This window comes from Lynx canadensis, chromosome B2 (assembly GCF_007474595.2).
Source record: "Lynx canadensis isolate LIC74 chromosome B2, mLynCan4.pri.v2, whole genome shotgun sequence".
Lineage (NCBI taxonomy): Eukaryota > Metazoa > Chordata > Mammalia > Carnivora > Felidae > Lynx > Lynx canadensis.
The window spans coordinates 90,322,029-90,340,905 of NC_044307.1; the positions used below are offsets into that span (position 1 = coordinate 90,322,029).

At 48.5% G+C, this 18,877-nt stretch overlaps 1 protein-coding gene across 1 annotated transcript; it reads left to right on the plus strand.

Moving 5' to 3' along the window:
* The first annotated feature begins 10,065 nt into the window (after window positions 1-10,065).
* Window positions 10,066-17,471, plus strand: PRDM13 (PR/SET domain 13). The gene is made up of 4 exons (XM_030314641.1): window positions 10,066-10,209; window positions 11,762-11,893; window positions 12,195-12,315; window positions 15,712-17,471. Exons 1-4 carry the CDS (start codon window positions 10,066-10,068, stop codon window positions 17,469-17,471), a joined length of 2,157 nt encoding a protein of 718 aa, XP_030170501.1.
* The last annotated feature ends 1,406 nt before the right edge of the window (window positions 17,472-18,877 follow it).

Below are 18,877 nucleotides of genomic sequence, written 5' to 3' on the forward strand. Positions count from 1 at the left end.
CAAAGAACCTATTTTTTCCCCACAGATTTCAGTGGAATATTGTCGATGTATACATACCCACCACCTGCTCCGGATCTCTTCTCTCCTACTGTATTTTTAAAAAAATCCTCTTTTTAAATAACGTTTTATTTTGGAAGTTTTCCAACACATAGAAAGTAGAGAGAAGAGTATAATGAACCTCCATGTACCAGTCACTTGAATTAAACAATTATCAGTTTATGGCCAATTTTATTTCACCTATATCCAGTGGCTCTCAATTGGGGGTGATTTTGCCCCCCTAAAGAATTTGACAATATCAGCTGTCATAATTAGAGGAGGGATACTACCGGTACCTAGTGGATAGAGCCCAGGGATGCTGCTGCTAAATATCTTGTAATGCACAGGACATCTCCCACAACAAAGACTCATCCAGTCCAAAATGTCAATAGTGCTTAATAGTGCAGTGTACCCACTGCATCCCATCTTAGAATCATTTTAAGCACATCTCAGACTTCACATTTAATCTGTAAATATTTTAGCATGTACCTTTGAAAAATATGGATATAAAAATAAACATACTACAATTATTCCACTAAAAATTAATATTAATTCCTAGTATCCTTAAATATATAGTCATAGATATTTCTTAAATATCTAGTTCTAGAGATAATCAAGGAGGAATCTGCAATGTCTTTTATGGCTTAGTCTCAAAAATCACACACTGTCACTTTTGCTATACTCTATTTGTTACAAACAGCTCCCTAAATGTGACCCACACCCAGGTTCAAAGAATCTGTGGACATATTTTAAAACCACCACATCCTTTAAGTCTCTTTGAATCTTCTGGTTCCTCCTCCTTCTCTTCCCTGAACTTGCAACCTATTTGTTAGGTATAAAAACAGGTCATTTGTTCAGTAGAGGGTTCCACAGATATTTACTGTGTCATTCATTCATTCATTCTGGTTGTATGCCTATGGATTGTTTATCAAGTTCGTCTGTCCTATTTCCTATTATCAGAGCAACAGATTGAGGTTTAATTTTGTTTGTTTGCTTGCTTGTTTTGGCACAACTATTTCATAGGCAGTGCTGCATACTTCATTCAGAGGCACAAAATACATAGTTGACTTGCTCTTTGGGATGCTACTATCAGAGATGATTATTACCTGTATCCATTATTTCACTAAGTGCCGCCAAACAATAACATTTGTATTTTTAAACTCCTTCTTCATTTATTAGCTGGATTATGTCTATCAAGCAAGGCTTGCCTCATCAATTATTTGTTGCCCTGAGGTACACACAAGTGTATCTTATGTGACTAAGTGGCTTCTGGTGTCAAGAAGCCCTGCTTCATTTACTATGTGAGGTACAATTTCCAGCCTTGGGATACCTAGTCCCTGATAGGGCCCAGAAAGTGGTAGCATAAGTATTGTCATAAAAATATTAATACCTATTATTAATAATTAATCACCAATATTAATAACTAAGAAATTAATTATTACTGAGTGCATTTCTGAGTATATCCCATGCCCTAAGTGCGATGTCAAGCACTTTGCATCAACATCTCATAATTTTCTCAACAACTCTGTGATGTAGGTCTTCTTATTCCTCATTTTTACAGATGAGGATATTGAAGAATAAAAATGTTACCCTTGTTCAAGGTCATATGGCCAATAAGTCTCAGAGGCAAGATATGAATCCAGGCGGTCTGACTCCAGGGCCCACTCTCAACCACTGGGACATTCCATGATCACTTAATGATCCTCATAGAGGACAACAGAGATGTTAAACCTTCTGAATATAGCGTGGTCAAGTGAAAACGGCCTGGGCTTTGAATTCAGATGTGGGAAGAGGGGCTTCTGGATGGCTCAGTTGGTTAAGCGTCCGGCTTGGGCTCAGGTCATGGTCTCGTGGTTCATGGGTTTGAGCCCCACATCAGGCTCTGCACTGACAGTGTGGAGGCTGCTTGGGATTCTCTGTCTCTCTGCCCCTCCCCCACTTGAGCTTTCTCTTTCTCTCTCTCTCTCTGAAAATTAAATAAACAACAAAAAAGAAGAAGGGCGTGGGAATAATTTTATATCTATTATTTATCATGTGACCCTAAGCAAGCATCTTAACTTCTGAACATTTCTCATTGTAAAAGGTAATGAAATCTACTTCATAGTGTCATTATGATGATTAAACCTAACAATTTGTTTTCTATTGGGTATTTAAAAAATGATAAAAAATGTATGCTGCTCAAAAATTAAAAGACAAATCACCCAATTAAAAACTGGGCAAAGAATTTGAATAAATAGTTCTCCAAAGAAGGTATACAAATGGCAAGATGCACATAAAAGGATGCTTGAGCAGTATTCAGTTAGTCCTTAGGGAAATGCAAATCAAAACTACAATGAGGTACCACTTGACCCCTGCCAGGCTGGACATAATTTAAAAAGACAAATAATGAAACATGTTGAAGGATATGGAGAAACTAGAACACGCATGTGCTGCTGGTACGACTGTAAAATTGTGCAGCTGCTTTGGAAACCAGTTTGATAGTTACTCAAAAAAATTAAACATAGGGGCGCCTGGGTGGCGCAGTCGGTTAAGCGTCCGACTTCAGCCAGGTCACGGTCTCGCGGTCCGTGAGTTCGAGCCCCACGTCAGGCTCTGGGCTGATGGCTCAGAGCCTGGAGCCTGTTTCCGATTCTGTGTCTCCCTCTCTCTCTGCCCCTCCCCCGTTCATGCTCTGTCTCTCTCTGTCCCAAAAATAAATAAACGTTGAAAAAAAAATTAAAAAAAAAAAATTAAACATAGAGTTATATGATCCAGCAATCCCACTCATAGGTATATATGCAAAAGAACTAAAACATATACACACAAAAACTTGTATGCAAATGTTCATAATGGCATTATACATAGTAGCAAAGAAGAAGAAACAACCCAAAGGCCTATCTACTGATGAATGGGTAAGTAAAATGTGATGTATCTCTACCATAGAATATTATTCATCGATGAAAAGGAACATACTGGTAAATGCTATAACATGACTGAACCTTAAAAAATTATGCTAAGAAAGAATCCAGTCATAATAGACCACATATTGTGTGGTTCCTTTTATATGAAATGTGCAAAATAAGCAAACCTTTGCAGACAGAAAGTACATTGGGGGTTGCTTAGAACCGGAAAGTTTGGGAACAAATGGAGAGTGATAGCTAATGGTTATGGGCTTTCTTTTGGGGAGAAGGGATGAAAATGCTCTAAGATTAGATTGTGTTGATTGTTGTACAACCCTGTGAATATAACTTAAAGAAACTGAACTGTACCTTTTAAATGATTGAATTGTATGGTATATGAATTATATTTCAATAAACCTGATTAAGAAAGAAAAATAGTGTGCATGCGCATAAAGATTCATCTTTTGTAATCTTTCCCAATTTTTATGTTTTGATTATGCATGTATTTGAAAGGCTATCTGAATGTGAACTCCTACTATAAAATGAAGATATATAAAATTCAAACATACTTTCAGGAAACCATAATGTATCATCACTTAGTTATGGACATGAATAACATGAGTGATGGCATCGCATTTTTAAAAGCTTTATTTATTTATTTATTTTGAGAGATGAGTGGGGAGAGAGAGAGAGAGCATTTGTGCACGCACACCAGCAGGTGAGGGAGAAACAGAGAGAGAGGGAGAGAGAGAATTCCAAGCAGGTTCTGCACTGTCAGCATGGAGCCCCAGGAGGAGCCCTATCTCACTGACCGTGAGATCATGACCTGAGCTGAAATCAAGAGCTGGACACTCAACCGACTAAGCACCCAGGTGCCCTGGCATTGGATTTTAAATCAGATAAATACATAATTGGTGGTGATATTAGGTGAATACACGGTATACTACTAGTGAACTTAACTGTTATTCAGATATGTTGGTTATGAATCTGAATTTGGTTTTAGTTCTGACATAAGCTGGATATTTTTATTGTTTCCTATTGCTATCATAATGACCATACAATGAATTTCCTTTGCTCACAGGTTGTCTTAGGGGCAATAAAGATACCTGCCAGGACAGCTTCCTCCCATTATGTACCACCTTCCAAAAGAGTTGAAAACTGGGTCATTGGTTAAAGGAAAATTCTGTGCCTCCAAAACACAGATTTAAAAACTCTTTCTTCACGAGGTGGAACAGCCTGAAGAGGAAGGTTTTTAGCTCTGTTGAGGAATTGAAAGAGAGAAAAAATGTTTGGCTCATCACTGTCTCTCTGTCACGTGATCATCTTCTCTGCCCAGAACCTCCTTTGTAGAAGTTGGAGAACCTATCTTCCCACCAGGGCTCAGGTAGGCGGGTGGGGACCTGGATTGGGTGGTGTCAACAGGTATCACTAGAGATAACTGGATTTGGGAGCCTAACTCTGAGTAGAGATCTAGTACGAAAGCCACTATTATGCTTTCTTCAGATCCACACATCACCTTCCTTTTCTTTTTTTCCTCTTTTTCCTTTGCCCCATGCATGTTTTTAAAGCGAATTAAATCTCCAAAGTAACTTTAATTGGAAATTCATTCTTATGTTATCAAATCCAAAACAACAGCAAAAGGTATGCAGTAAAAATTCTCTGCCCATCCCAAGCTTAGCCACCGGGAGTCTCTCACCCCTCCAGGGAACCCATGTTTCCAGGTGGATTTAAACAAATTAGATAAACAAGGAAACCTAGATAATTTTGGAAATATCTGTTCTCTCCCTCACCGTTCTTTTGTTCAGTATTCATCTGTCATTTCTGGCTTCTCTGCTCTCAGGGGCTGAAAGAAGTTGTCACTGCTCTCTGCGTAGACAATTGTCTCAGCCTGAGCTCCAGGCTAATTTCTAGCTTCTATAAGGCCTTGTACCTTCAGCTCAGAAAGCCAACAGCCACTTCATAGTGAAGATTTACAAGAGACCATATATCTACATACACAGTCTGAACTTAGGTGAATACTTATCATTCTGCTTGTGTTTTATCATAGGGGGTATATATTTCACATACACTTTCACACATCAGGAAATATTTTCATTGACTGATTTGAGTGTGACGTTCTCTTTAACATAAAAACAACCCCCATACTTTTGTTTCTTTTGACTTCTTTTTTTTCTAATTCAAATACCAAATTGTTCTCCTGATTGCCCCAAGAGAGGGTATGTTCTTTAGGGGTGGGGATGGGAGGCAGAGATAAAGACGAAGAAAGCCAAACTCTTCAAGAAGGGGTTGGGGGGGGGGGGGAAGGAAAGAAAAAAAAAAAAAACCCGTCTGGGAATCTCAAGAACATCTTTATTTCGCCTTTTAACACCCCGCCTTTCTGATTAAAGAGTTCAGACCAGCTCCCCCGCCTCCGTTCAATTATCCCCCAACATCTTTTCTCAGAAGCTGTCACCACCACTTGCTGAACCACAGCCCCATCGTGAGCCATTAGCCCGGTTCTGTTCCGTTTTGCTTTTCTTTCCTCAGTTTCTCCCTGCAAGCTTTATAAATCTCCCCTGGAGGAGGAGTGTCCAAGCGGGTGGAAGTCTGAGCACAATGCAACCTGAGAATTTCTGTCACTCTCTGCATATGCTCCTAAGTGCTTTAATCCCAATTAGGGGCGGCTGACACACGGTCCTATTCATTCCCATCAGCTCTTGAATACATTTGCCTAGAAATGAACTTCACAAATAGAGGCTCTCCTAAATGTGCCCAACAGCAAGGAAAATCGAATTGAGTGCGGGCTCATTCGGCAGCGGCCGGCAGAGGAGCGTTGAATGTGGAGGTGCCCCGAGACATTGCAATTCAGCAACACGCTCGCTGACTTTTCTTTGCACCATGTCAACCGAAAGAACCAAGAAATAAGTTGGGGGAACTCCGGTTAAAAGGCAACTTGAGAGGCACTCTGAATACTTTTATTGAGCCGCTTCCAATGAAGGACTTAAAAAACAACAAAAAAGGCACCACAAAACCCACCAGCAGCGTCCGGGCTGCGTCCTGGCCGCACGTTTGGAGCCTACCGGCCGCGGCGCACCCACCGGCCTCGCAATTAAGGGGAAAATGGCCCCGTCGCCTGCGTGTCATCTGGTGGCGTTCCCAGAGCCCGTCGCCGCCGCCCTATTCAGACCCGGCCTTAATGTCCCACCCGCGCCTCGGGGGCCGCGCAGCTGGTCCGCGCTGACCCGCCGTCCTGGCCGGGGCGGACACCCTCGGGGGGCGCGGCCCTGGTCACCTCAGGCCCCAACTCCGCCGAGTCTCGCTCCCTCCCCTGCGTCTTCGCCAGCGATCCCTGACCTCGCGCAGCTCCCTCCATCCTGGGGTTCGATACTCTGCCGGGGTTGGAGGGGGGTGGGGTTGGTGACTCCTCAAACTCGCGGGTCCCCAAGACAGAGGGTCTCCGGATGCAGCCAACTCGGCCCTCCCCACCCCCTCGTCCCCCGGGGACCCGAAGCCCAAGGGCTCTGCGCCCGGCGACCCGCAGCTCTGCAGAAGGATATTCCGGAAGGAGCCGCTCAACTCGGCACCTACGGCCCGCGGGGCCCCTTTTTCTAGGCGGAGCCCAGCCGGGTCACACGTGCTCGGCGCCGGCAGCATTTCCAGCCCGGAACTCGGACGCCGCGCTGCGCGCGCGGGGACCGCCCCCCTAACGCTGCAGGGTCTGGAGCGGCGCCGGGAGCGGAGCTGCTAGCTCTCCGCAGCCAGCAGCTCCGGCTGGCTCGCAGCACCCAGGCCTCGTTAGGGGCAACCTGTTACGGAGCGGGTGTGGTGCCCATGCAGTTTCGCGGTGGGCAGCGAGCAGGGCCGCCCCCAAACCCGCCTCGCCCCGCACCTCGGTACAGGGGGGATTTCTCCTTAACGGGGCCCCTGGACGCCCATTTTAAGTCCATAAAAAAGCCGAGTGGAATGTTTTGATTGAGTCTCAACATTGTCTTTGAATAAGGCTGAGACCATGTAATTAATGTGTCTTTTTAATAAGGGACAATACGGCCGTTCAAGCTATTTAATTTCATTTAATTTTCCATCCCATTTGCTGCACAGCCCGCTTTTACTTTTAACACCCAGCCTTTCACGGCCCATCTTGCTCCACTGGGCACATTAGATTGGTTTCACCCTTGCTTTTTAGGGGAGAAAAAATAAAAGAAAATGTGTTCCTTTCCTCCTTTGTGGACAATTTATTTCACTTGGGGAACTTCAACTCTGAGCCACAGGACAGAATAAAACTCGGCGAGCTGGTGTGAATGCCTCTGGCGCAGTCCCTTTCTTCTCGAGGGGCTGGGAACCAGCCACAATTGGCTATATTAATAAATAACTTTCCTCACAGTCGGCCTTTACATGGTCCTATTGATAAAATTGTTCGCGTGTCGTTCACGCTTTTTCACTCATTAAGGAGGGCCGGGGAGGAGCCCCGAACCCAGGCCCGGAGCTCGCCCCTTCCCGCTCATGGTGCTGGTAATTTAAACTGGGTGTCATCCCGGAGTCGCCAGGCCAGAGGTTAGAGGGACATGTTCATGGCTTAAATTTATTGCCCTCGACTTCGGAGCGGCTTCCTCTCCTCCTCCCCTCCCCCGGCTTTTGCCATTCATGGGCCGCCTGATCAAAGGCTCCCTCTCCCTCGCCGGCAGCCTTCGAAGCCCTAAGAGGGGCAATTGGAGGATTAAGAGGAAAGATCGGTGGTAGCTCCCTCAGGAAGTGGTTCTGGTCACGGCGTGGCTGCGCGGCCAGAGGGGCCGCAGCGTGCGGCCGCGAGGACCTGCCAGGTGTCTGTCTCCGTTCTCCGCCTCAGCAGCCGCGCCGACACAGGCTTTGGTGTTAGCCCTGAGACCCGCCGTCCATGTGTCACCGCACCGTTTGACTTGAGATGCTTAGACCTGAGACCCTTGATCGGGCCTGGACCCCCCCCCCCGTTATGCTATAACCTCGAGTTTTGGAGCGCCATTCGCTCTACCTACAGATCACTGCTGTTACCTTTCTTAACACACCCCAGTGAACTGCGGAGTGGAAGCTGAGTACATCATCATTCCCATGTTATGGATTAGAAGAATGAGGTTCTGAAGTGATTCACCGAAGTCTCCCTGAGTCTTGAATGCCAGAGCACAGGCTGAAGGACCCCAAGTTTCCTGACAGTGTCCAGTACGGCCAACGCAGGTCTCCGTCGAGGGCTGCTACGGGGCTTTCTTGAGGGCCTGGTGGGACAAACCGCTGAGTTACAGGTGTCGCCACCTTGCGTCGGGCCGCCGTTGTTAACCACAGTCACCTCTGCCAGGGACCTCAGAACCACACCTTCCGCGGGCAGAGGCGGGTGGAGAATTCGGTGTAGTGGCTGTTGGGAGTCCTCCGCTCGAGTGTACGGTGTTTGGGCTTCCAACACAGGCGGGAAAACCACCGCCTCTCGGGCCTCTCCTGGAATACCGCGATGGCCCGCATCCTGGTCCATAGGATTTGGGGAGCGGCGCCCAGGATGGGCAGCACGTGGCAGGCGCAGGCAGAATTGTCACAAACATCTGAGGAGCTCAATCACTCCGCTATGTTATGAAAAGAAATGTCTCCGCACAAATCAGAGACTTCCCTTAAAAAAAAAAAAAAAAAAAGAAAAAGAAAAAGAAAAAAGACTGAGGAGCATTCTGGTACTCTGGTTTAACATTCCGGAGCACGCGCGTTCTCCTAGTTCACGAGTTGGGCTAAAGGCAGGTGTTGCTAATGCCCGCCTCATCCTCTTTCCCGCAACCTTTGATAGACTGCCTCTTTTTTTTTTTTTCTTTTTAAAGTTAGCCCCAAGGATTCCCTCCCCTTTTAAAATGTAAAAGCGGGGCGCCTGGGTGGCGCAGTCGGTTAAGCGTCCGACTTCGGCCAGGTCACGATCTCGCGGTCCGGGAGTTCGAGCCCCGCGTCGGGCTCTGGGCTGATGGCTCAGAGCCTGGAGCCTGTTTCCGATTCTGTGTCTCCCTCTCTCTCTGCCCCTCCCCCGTTCATGCTCTGTCTCTCTCTGTCCCAAAAATAAATAAACGTTGAAAAAAAAATAAAATAAAATGTAAAAGCAAATCCGGGCTTGAGTCGGTCGGTTGGCATGTGAGGGGGACCTGATAAGAAAGACCCAGTCTTGAGCATTCCTCTTCAACCGTCTGGTGAGGACAAGGCACAGGATTGCCGGCAAAGCCAGGGCCCCGAGGCCGCTTCCCTTTCCCAGAGAAAGTGCGGGTCCGGGGTGCACCCGAGGACGGTGGTGTACAACTTCCTACGTCTACCAAAACTAGTCGGGACGCTTCATATTTCGGAGCGAAACTGGACAGAAGGAACGAAAAAGCGGTTCTAAATAGACGACTGGCCTGGACCCAATCCCCTGAAATGGTAATATGGTCGTTATTTAAAAAGTGTAGGTATTTTCTGGTGTTTTCCCATCAAGTACCTGCCTAATTTCTGTATGGCACACGCCAGAAATCAATAGAAGTTAACAAGTCCTCCAAACAGTCCCCATCTCTTTGTTTAATCTCCTTTACAATAAAGCCAAGGGGAGAGAATTAAAAATCTTTGAAGTAGACCAAGGCTCAAAGGAATCAGCCAAGTAGACTTAAAGTAGTCACTTATTTCCCAAAACTGGTTTGTCGGCGAACAATAAAAGGAAGTAAAATTTATGGAGAAATTATACAGTGGATTTGTCACTTAAAATATCGTAACTGTCTCGAGGACAATACCCCATGCTGAGGATTAATGGTCCCGCCGGACCTTTGATTCACCAGCGCCTTTTCTTCGCCCTTGACAAATTGGATTTTTAGGAATGGGAAGGTCGCCTGGACCATTGTGCGCCAGCCATTCAGAGGCCTCGATTATGCAGAGGGCTGAGGGAACTACTCCATGTGACCCTCTCGGGTGGGACTCTGCAGCTGCTGCGCAGAGCAACTCTCTCACCAAACTCCGCGCCCTTGCGCTCGCGGTGCCAAAAGGCGCCCGCCCTGATTGAAAAGGCGCAGTGCATGCCCGCCCGCGTCACTGCGCGGGCGGAGGACGCACGTCGGGGTGCGGCTCTCTGGCTCGAGCGCCGCTCGGGCTCTGTCACCCGAGCCCTGTGCTGCACCCAGCGCGCCCACGCGCCTGCCTGGCGGCGGCGGCGGCAGCAATGCACGGAACAGCCCGCGCTCCGGCCACCAGCGTGAGCGCCGACTGCTGCATCCCGGCCGGCCTGCGCCTGGGGCCCGTGCCTGGAACCTTCAAGCTGGGCAAGTACCTGTCAGACCGCAGGGAACCCGGGCCCAAGAAAAAGGTATTAGCCATTCCGACCTCCGCCTCCAGCCATTCGCCTCCCTTTGCCCTGGCCCTGGCAGGGGTGGATAAGGCAAGCGGAGGAAAGGGGCGATTGAGTCGTTACCTGCCAATGCTGCCAGGTGGCCCGGGGACTCCAGTAACTCCTCGCAAGTCGCATTAACTGAGAGCTGGACGTGGGCCGAACTGTGGGGAAAGGACGTGGCTGAGAGGGGACAGCGCCGGGGCGGGGTGCATGGGGCTGTTTACGTGAGGGGACCACTCAGAATCCGCGGTTTCCCTGAAGCTCCCGAGTCTCGTTCGGAGAGGCGTGTGTGTGTGTGTGTGTGTGTGTGTGTGTGTGTGTGTGTGTGTGTGTGTTGAGGGGGGGAGCCGGGTCTCCCCGCAAATGCGCCCTTTCTCTGTTACACAGCGCGCAGGGTGTTGAAGACTTTTCTTACCTTCTTCCCTTCAACGCGCTAATTTAAGGCTTAAATTCGCCTTAAAATAATTTAATCTCATGTGCTCCGAAAAAAACAATCTTTGGGAAACTCTCAGTTCTTAGGATGCACCCCCATCCCCACCCCCGCGGATGTCTGCTGGGGGTTTGGGGTAGATGGAGAGCGAGTGATCCAGGTAGTGGCTCCGCCTGGGGCCCCGACTGAGGGCGAGGAGTGCCCACCCGCCTGGGGCACCGGGTCCGCGCGTCTGCAGCCAGGCTTTGAGAGTCCAGGCTCGCAACTGGGAGGCGTCGGGGCCGACCCGCCAGTTCTAACTCTCCGAACTTCGTATAGACCTCCGAGCAGAGTCGGGTTTTAAAGGCTCCCTTCCGCCCTGAGGCGTCCCAGCCGGCAAAGGTTCTCCAACAGCTACCGGGAAAAGAAGGCAGGAGTCCGGTGGGGGGCTGGGGGGGGGGGGGGGGGAGGACCTTAGCTTTGCCTAGTCGCTGCCTTGAGCTTTCTTGTAAGAAATTGCTCCCGCGCAGGGCCAGCGGGACCCGCATGTGACTCCCTACGCGATCACCCTCTTCCCCGCGGTCTAAAGTCTTCTTTACACGCGCTTTAATTGCTTTTAAATAGCCGGCCATGCTGCGGCCGAGTTGTTCGTTCACACACTTTCGCTGCCGGACTCCTAGGCACCTCCGCATCTTGGTGCCGTGTAGTGAGCCTGGGGAGGCACGAGAGGGAGGTGAAGGAAACTCTGGGTTCTGGGGCTGAGGTCTCTTTTATATTAACGACCGCTCTCAGAACCGCAAGAATAGGAACTGAGCGGGGGCGGGGGTGCGGGACCTCTTGGTACAAGACCACCCCCCAGCCTCTCACGGAGGATGCTTTCGCTCTTCGTGTTGCCAAGGTGGGACGAGAGAGGGGACTGTTATAGTAGCCAGCCTCCTGTCTTCCTCCCTTCCTTAAGCAAGGGTCCTAGGAATTACCTTCCTCCCAGCAGCCCACAGAGGTCTGGCCAAAGCGAACGCAACCATTTTTCAGAGTCGGGTGGGGTGTTGGATAAACTTTCCCTCTGGATTGTGGGCCTGGCCGTGGCGCGAGGAAGAACGACCACTGCTTGTGTTGCAGGTGCGCATGGTGAGAGGGGAGCTGGTGGACGAGTCGGGGGGCTCCCCTCTGGAATGGATAGGGTTAATCCGGGCAGCCAGGAACCCCCAGGAACAGACTCTCGAAGCTATTGCAGACTTACCCGGAGGACAGGTACTGTGGGCTTCCCCCACCACTGCCAATTCTACCTACCTAACCGTTACTGAGGTGGCCATCAATATTAAGAACAAAGCGCTTTAGCTGGAGGTCTCATTTAAACGTCTCAACAACCCTCTAAAGCATACACTATTATTTTCCCCGTTTGAAGAATGAGGGAAGTGAGGTTCAGAGAGGTCCAATAGTTTTTTTCAGGGTCACACAGCGTCAGAGCGGGGACTTGAACCTTTCCTTTTAGTTGCTTTTAGACCGATTACCCAGGAAATGACAGCAAGCTGTCCCGTTCCTTGTGTCCCAGATCTTCTATCGAGCTCTTCGAGACGTCCAGCCAGGGGAGGAGCTGACCGTGTGGTATTCCAACTCCTTGGCTCAGTGGTTCGACATCCCCACAATTGCAACTCCGACGCACGACGAGAAAGGTACCGAGCCCGAGAGGGCCTCCGGGCCAGCGCGGGTGGGTGACAGTCCAGCCCTTCTCCGTTCTTTGGACGCGACCCCAGGGCCTTTCTCTCGAGCTATGTAAAACTGAATTCATGCTCCCTGTCTGTGTGAGCAGAGAGACGACGTCACCACTACCACCTTACAATCAACAGTAAATGATAATAGCGACAATAATCTGTCTCGCGACGACACCGAAAAAATACTTTATGAACATGGGGGCTATCCTTTCCTATTGCATACCCAGAGACAATTATTTACTCAATTAAGAATCCATAAAGAAACCTTAACATATTATTAATCACATCATGAGCTCCAAAAAGCATAACTCAAACCTGGAACGTTTTTAGAAGGTGGAAGGGCTTCTCTTCACTGGTTTGAAGAACAGTATTTCCACGGGATTTTAGAAGCATTACGGTACTTACAGCTGGTCTGTTGGCAGGTACTGAAGCCCTTCCATTTAAATGGTATTTATTCATTTCCCCCTCCCTACTTAAATTGAATCTGGGTTGTATCCCAGTTTCTTCTTAGATTTATTTGATCCCTTCCAAAGCCAAGAGTGGATTTATGCAAATAAGGGGCAGTAACTAAAGAGAAGAACATTTTCAAACCTCCCCTAGAACACTGAAGAACACTGTCTGTGAAAAAAAAATCTGGGTGGTGCTACAAGAGTTCAGATCTTGAGACCTCCCTTTTAATTCACAAAGCTTCCATGACTTTCTTTTTTCCTTGTCAATTGTTAAGGTTTGTAATTTCTCCTAAAGACACAGTTATATTTAAAGTCAATATAATGAATGTTGTGAAATATTTTAACATGCTGTCCTCCCAAATTGCCTGCTCAAATCTCATCCGTCTAGAAATAGGGTTAAAGAAATTAATACAAATGTGAGAATTAAGAAACAATTCATGAATAAGACAGAATGAAGTTTATTTAGAATGATGAATCACTTCACTTCAAAGTATCACTGTCTTGTGGGTAGACTTGTGTGTACAGTATTCATAAAAGATTATCCTAAAGTAGCTTGTTCCTTATACTACATTATATTAAATTCTTTTGTCAACTTCTCCCACTAAAAGAGAAGCATGATAAAAGATCTGTAGTGGAGAACTCTGTAATCTGCCACTACAGGACAATTCCAACAGCTGCTGACCTTTAGGGGCCAGACATTTCTACACAGAACACCCCTCCTTAGGCACTCTCAAATCATACAAAAGCAACCTGTTTGAGTGGTGGCCCTCGTGTTTTCATTTCAGCCAATTAAGCTTATGAACAGATGTCAGAATAAACACCATTTTCCTTTTGGGAATGCATGGGCTATTCTGAACCCTGACTTCCCCACCTTTGATATACTTGAAATCTTGGCAACCTCAGGGTTACACCAAGATGAGGAGGCAAAGTCACTCATGAAGTGTGTTTGACACTTTTGGCATGACTTGGATTTCAGAGTCCGGAGAACAGGTCAGTTGGTTAGAATAAATTGAAAAAGGAACATAATGAAACAGAGAATTTGCTTAACTCTTGAAAAGATGAAGAAATAAGTAGGGAAGGCTGCTATTCTTCCAACATTGAGTAACTCCAGTGGGTTTCAATTCCATAGTAATTTTAAGGAAAATATGGACCCTTTGTTTTAGGAAGGAAGCTTACTTGGCTTTTTGATTGACTAGAGTCATTCCAGGGCAGACTTTGGAAAATTCCTTCTTTAAAAAGGGGTAGAGAGGGAGGTTCTGAACTTAGGAGAAGGGAGGTTATTTAAGATGTTAAATCAGCATACCCAGCAAGAGAACCCAGGAAGTCTCTTCTTTTTTTCCAGATTTATTTTACAGGGATGTTCAATACAAGTTAACAGAAATACTGAAATGATTTTATTTAAGTTTTCCATGAACAATTAGGGTAGGCTCTCAGAGGTAATCCTCGCCCCCCACTCTGCTTTCTGCCCTACCTTGATGTCAGCTGGAATGAACTGATCCTTGCATTTTAGTTATCTAGAGGGGCTACTTGCTTTATGCAAAGCTGAAAATAAAACACATGAAGGGAAGAAGATATAGGACTTTTTTCAGTTGTTTTTGTAGTAATGCTTTAGAAGTTTGAGCTGCTTGTGTGCAAGGGGGAGGGAATTTAATTTTTCCATTGAATTTAATAAGACAAATTTTGGGTACTTCCTTGTGGCTCAACTAACTCCTTTCTCACAGACATTCTTCAGTATTATCAAGCAACCATAACACCAAAAAAAGAAACCCAACTGCAAGATCGCTGTTTTCTGTCCAGATATAACAAGACCGTTTTAAAGTGAAAATTAACTTCCACCATGTGATCACAATCTGTTTCATACCTGTGTCCCTCGATTGTGTTCCCAGACCTTGGCCAAATTAAAAACAACTAATGTTAATAATATTAAACACAAGAAAAGGCTTGACAGCAAAAACATGTATATAGTTCCTCGTAGAGAATTGTATGCTTACTAATAAGCTGAGTATCTATATCATATCTATCTATATATTCATTTCATAAAAACTAAACTATCTTTTCCAAGGACTTTATTATTATGCCTGGACTGGTGCAGCTTTCTAGGAGTTAATTAATTACCAGGTGGAACAACTGAGAACATAATACGACATCATCCTTCAATTTTTAGACTATAAGGACATAGGGCGTTTTCTTTTTTTCTCATCAAATTAAATGGGGTTAAAGAGGAAATAAAGATACAAATAATTTTGAAGAATAGCAGATTATAGTCCCTATGTGGTCCTTCAGTTGGTCACGCTCCAGGAAAACCTCAGGCAAAATGTTTAAGGCTGGGAGGCAGTGGGAAGGGTGGGTAATGGACATAAAAGGCATTGTTGTATGAAAAGGAATGATTACATATGGCCCATACATACAAGATATTGTCTCGCCTGGTAATGAGGCGCTCACGACCATTAGATTGGTCTTTGTTCAGTTTATCCAAACTCCTTGACATACGCCACCTATTCTGCAAACGCCAACAGATGGGCCCGGGCACAGCACAGCCTCAACACTTGATTTAAAGCAACAGCTGCTCTCTCTGCTCGTTTCTTCCCCCGGCCAGCCTGCCTGAGCGCTGCCCTCCCAAGGAAGATTTGCTCGGATGGCCCGGAGGAAGTCTTCGTTGGAAAGGCACAGGTCACCTCTTTGGCCTCTGAGTAATCCCAGAGGATGGAGATGGTGACAAAGTTGGCCATTTGGGGCTTCTCGGAGTCCTTGCTACAGTGGGGCCACCGAACTAACTCACTCTCTAGGCCCCAAGAACACTCTTGCTCATACCTCTGGTCATAAATCTGGGCTTTGCCTTGGGTGCGCTTTCTTTCTCTTTCGCTTGTTCGCCTCTCACGGGGTCGCTTTCCCACTCTTTCTCGCCCAGGGGAGGAGCGCTACATTTGCTGGTACTGCTGGAGGACGTTTAGATACCCCAACAGCCTTAAGGCCCACCTACGTTTCCACTGCGTGCTCAGCAGCGGCGGGGGCCGAACCTACCTGCACCACGAGCACGCTGCTCGCCAAGGCGCTGCCCCGGCCGCGGATGGCCTTCCCTTCTCTCCGAAACCCCCAGCGCCCGACTTTGCCGCGGCCGCCCCGGCTGGCACTCTGCGGCCCCACTCGCAGGCCCCGCCGCCTCTCCAGGCCTGCGGAGCGCGGGAGAGTATCAAGCGCGAGGCCTCCTCTGCGCCCTCGGCCACGTCGCCACCCGCGGCCAAGTGGGGGCAGTCCAAGAAGAGCAAGGAGCAGCCGGACCGCGCCCTAGACATGAGCGGGGCCTCCCGGGGACACGGCCACTTCCTCGGCATCGTAGGCGGCTCCCCAGCTGGGGGCGGTGGCCTGGCCTTCTACCCCGGAGTGCGCTCGGCTTTCAAGCCTGCCGGCTTGGCCAGGGCGGCCGCGGCCGCGCATGGCGACCCCTACCGGGAGGAGGGCGGCGGCAAACCTGGGTCCGGCTTGGCCTTAGGCAGGTTGCTGGGCGGGGGCCGGGCGGGCGGACGCCCGGTAAGCGGGGAGAACCCCGCGGCGGGCGGCGCCGGCCACCACCATCACCACCATGCGCACCACCACCATCACCATTCCAAGTGCCTGCTCTCGGGGGACCCGCCGCCGCCGCCGCCGCCGCCGCCTGGCCTACCCTGCTCGGGGGGCCTGCGCAGCTTCCCTCTGCTCCCCGGGGCCCCGGAAGAGGCGTCAGCCTTCAAGCATGTGGAACGTGCCCAGCCAGCGGCGCCTGCGCTGCCGGGAGCGCGTTTCGCCCAGTTGCCCTCTGCGACCGGGCTGCCCGTCGAGCGCTGCGCGCTGCCGGCCCTCGACGCGGGCGGGCTCAAAGCCTACCCGGGTGGCGAGTGCAGCCACCTACCTGCCGTCATGCCGGCTTTTACCGTCTACAACGGGGAGCTACTCTACGGCTCACCGGCCGCCGCCGCTTATTACCCGCTCAAACTGCACTTCGGCGGGCTGCTCAAGTATCCGGAGTCCATCTCCTACTTCAGCGGGCCTGCGGCGGCGGCAGCAGCAGCGGCAGCTGCCGCTCTAAGCCCTGCGGAGCTCGGCTCCCTGGCTAGCATCGACCGAGAGATCGCTATGCACACGCAGCAGCTGTCCGAGATGGCAGCCGGGAAAAGCCGAGGCCGCCTGGACGCGGGGACGCTGCCACCCGCCGTCGTGGCGGCGGGAGGCGCTGGGGGTGGCGGCAGCGTAGGTGGCGGCGCCGGCAAGTCCAAGACCGGCCACCTGTGTCTCTACTGCGGCAAGTTGTACTCGCGCAAGTACGGGCTCAAGATTCACATGCGGACGCACACCGGCTACAAGCCGCTCAAGTGCAAAGTGTGCCTGCGGCCCTTCGGCGACCCCAGCAATCTGAACAAGCACATCCGGCTGCACGCCGAGGGCAACACGCCCTACCGCTGCGAGTTCTGCGGCAAGGTGCTGGTGCGCCGCCGGGACCTGGAGCGCCACGTCAAGTCCCGCCACCCCGGCCAAAACCTGCTCGCCAAGGCGGGCGATGGCCCCGGCGCGGAGCCTGACTACCCGCCGGAGCCTGGGGAGCCCAAGAGCGACAACGACAGCGATGTGGACGTCTGCTTCACGGACGACCAGAGCGACCCTGAGGCTGGAGGCGGCGGCGAGCGCGACTCATAACGAGTCTTCTCGGGAAAGGGTGGATTTGGGAGGCGGGAACGGAGATAAGAAGTTGGGGAGGGGAGAGTGGTTCTCTTTTGGGAGAAGAGAGGAGCTCTTGGAGAGTGAACCGGTTGACAAAACCGTTTTTATTTTGGTTGGGCGCCAGATTTGGAACAGTGAGAGGTCCCAGGTCCTATGGTGAAATTCAGAGCTAAGGTTTAGAAGTGGCTCAAAGAAATCTGGCTTTTTGCGTAGCCGGAGCGAGTCGGGTCCCTGTGGACCCTTGGACTCCGCGGATAGTCTCTCCCATGAACCACCCAGGAGGTCTGCTCTCAAGGTTTAGGATCGCATTAATGTGAACTTCACAGCGCCCTTGAGGGCGTCGATTTTAACTGCCATGTATTTTTAAATTGTTCTTTAATGTGGAGGAAATTGTGCCTTTTGAAACGATGTTGTGTGTGTGTGTGTGTGTGTGTGTGTGTGTGTGTGTGTTTACATTAGCATTTCACTAAATAGGCGAAACAGTAGTCAAAGTTCGGTAGACGTGACATCCATCCATCTATCCAAATATTTCCATTTCATCTGTTCTCGTGTCAAAGACTATGCCTTCCCGCATTGACTATATAGTGGTAGCAGGTGTGCAAATTGGTCAAGTTGCAATTATTTATAAAAGAGTAATGACAAATGTAAAATATCTAAAGCATGAATCTAAAAGCACGCAATATATAATTTTAAAGAAAATGTCTTATTTGGTAGAGTACAGATGTGATGTATGTTGTTTTACAATGAATGATGTACAGTGGATTCAGTATTTTGGTCTTGGTTCCAGTTTGTGCAATCTTTAATAAAAATAAAGATACACATGACAGTTTCTTCACTTAGCGATTTCAGCAGATCCTTTAAAGAAAGAGTTTAATTCGAAAACAATTTTTAAGAAGACTCCATAATAAAATGAATCACAGGACACTTGAAGACTTTGACTATTCATAAGGTAAATGTTAAGTAGTGTTGTAATAGGGAAATATACTATTTCCAATATGTGTACTTCACATGCTCCCAGATAGCGGGCAAAGTAACTGTTTTCTGAAATCATGTTAATTATGCTAAGAGTTTTCATGTTTAGGAAAGAAGCTAATGAGTTTCAAGAAAAAATGCATATTCCTCATCAAAAAGAATTATGGAACTGTAGAATCACTGTTTCTTGCTAGTACTATTTTGACAGGGGTTTCCTTGGGAAGCAAACAAAGGAAAATTGCTCTGTGCTTTTTATGATTCATACACTTTAGTTTTCATTTAACAAATGCTAAAAGAGGATTGATATTATTGGAGGTGCTGATCTACTCGTCTGTGTAGTTTGCTTTTCTCCATGTACTCTTTCCAATAATCTCGTGCTGTTGATGTGTGTCCCATTTTACTGAAGAGAA

Coding starts and splice junctions, on each gene's coding strand:
- PRDM13 (XM_030314641.1), top strand. CDS start 10,066: ATGCACGGAACAGCCCGCGCTCCGGCCACCAGCGTGAGCGCCGACTGC. Junction 10,210..11,761: donor AACCCGGGCCCAAGAAAAAG/GTATTAGCCATT, acceptor CTTGTGTTGCAG/GTGCGCATGGTGAGAGGGGA. Junction 11,894..12,194: donor CAGACTTACCCGGAGGACAG/GTACTGTGGGCT, acceptor CTTGTGTCCCAG/ATCTTCTATCGAGCTCTTCG.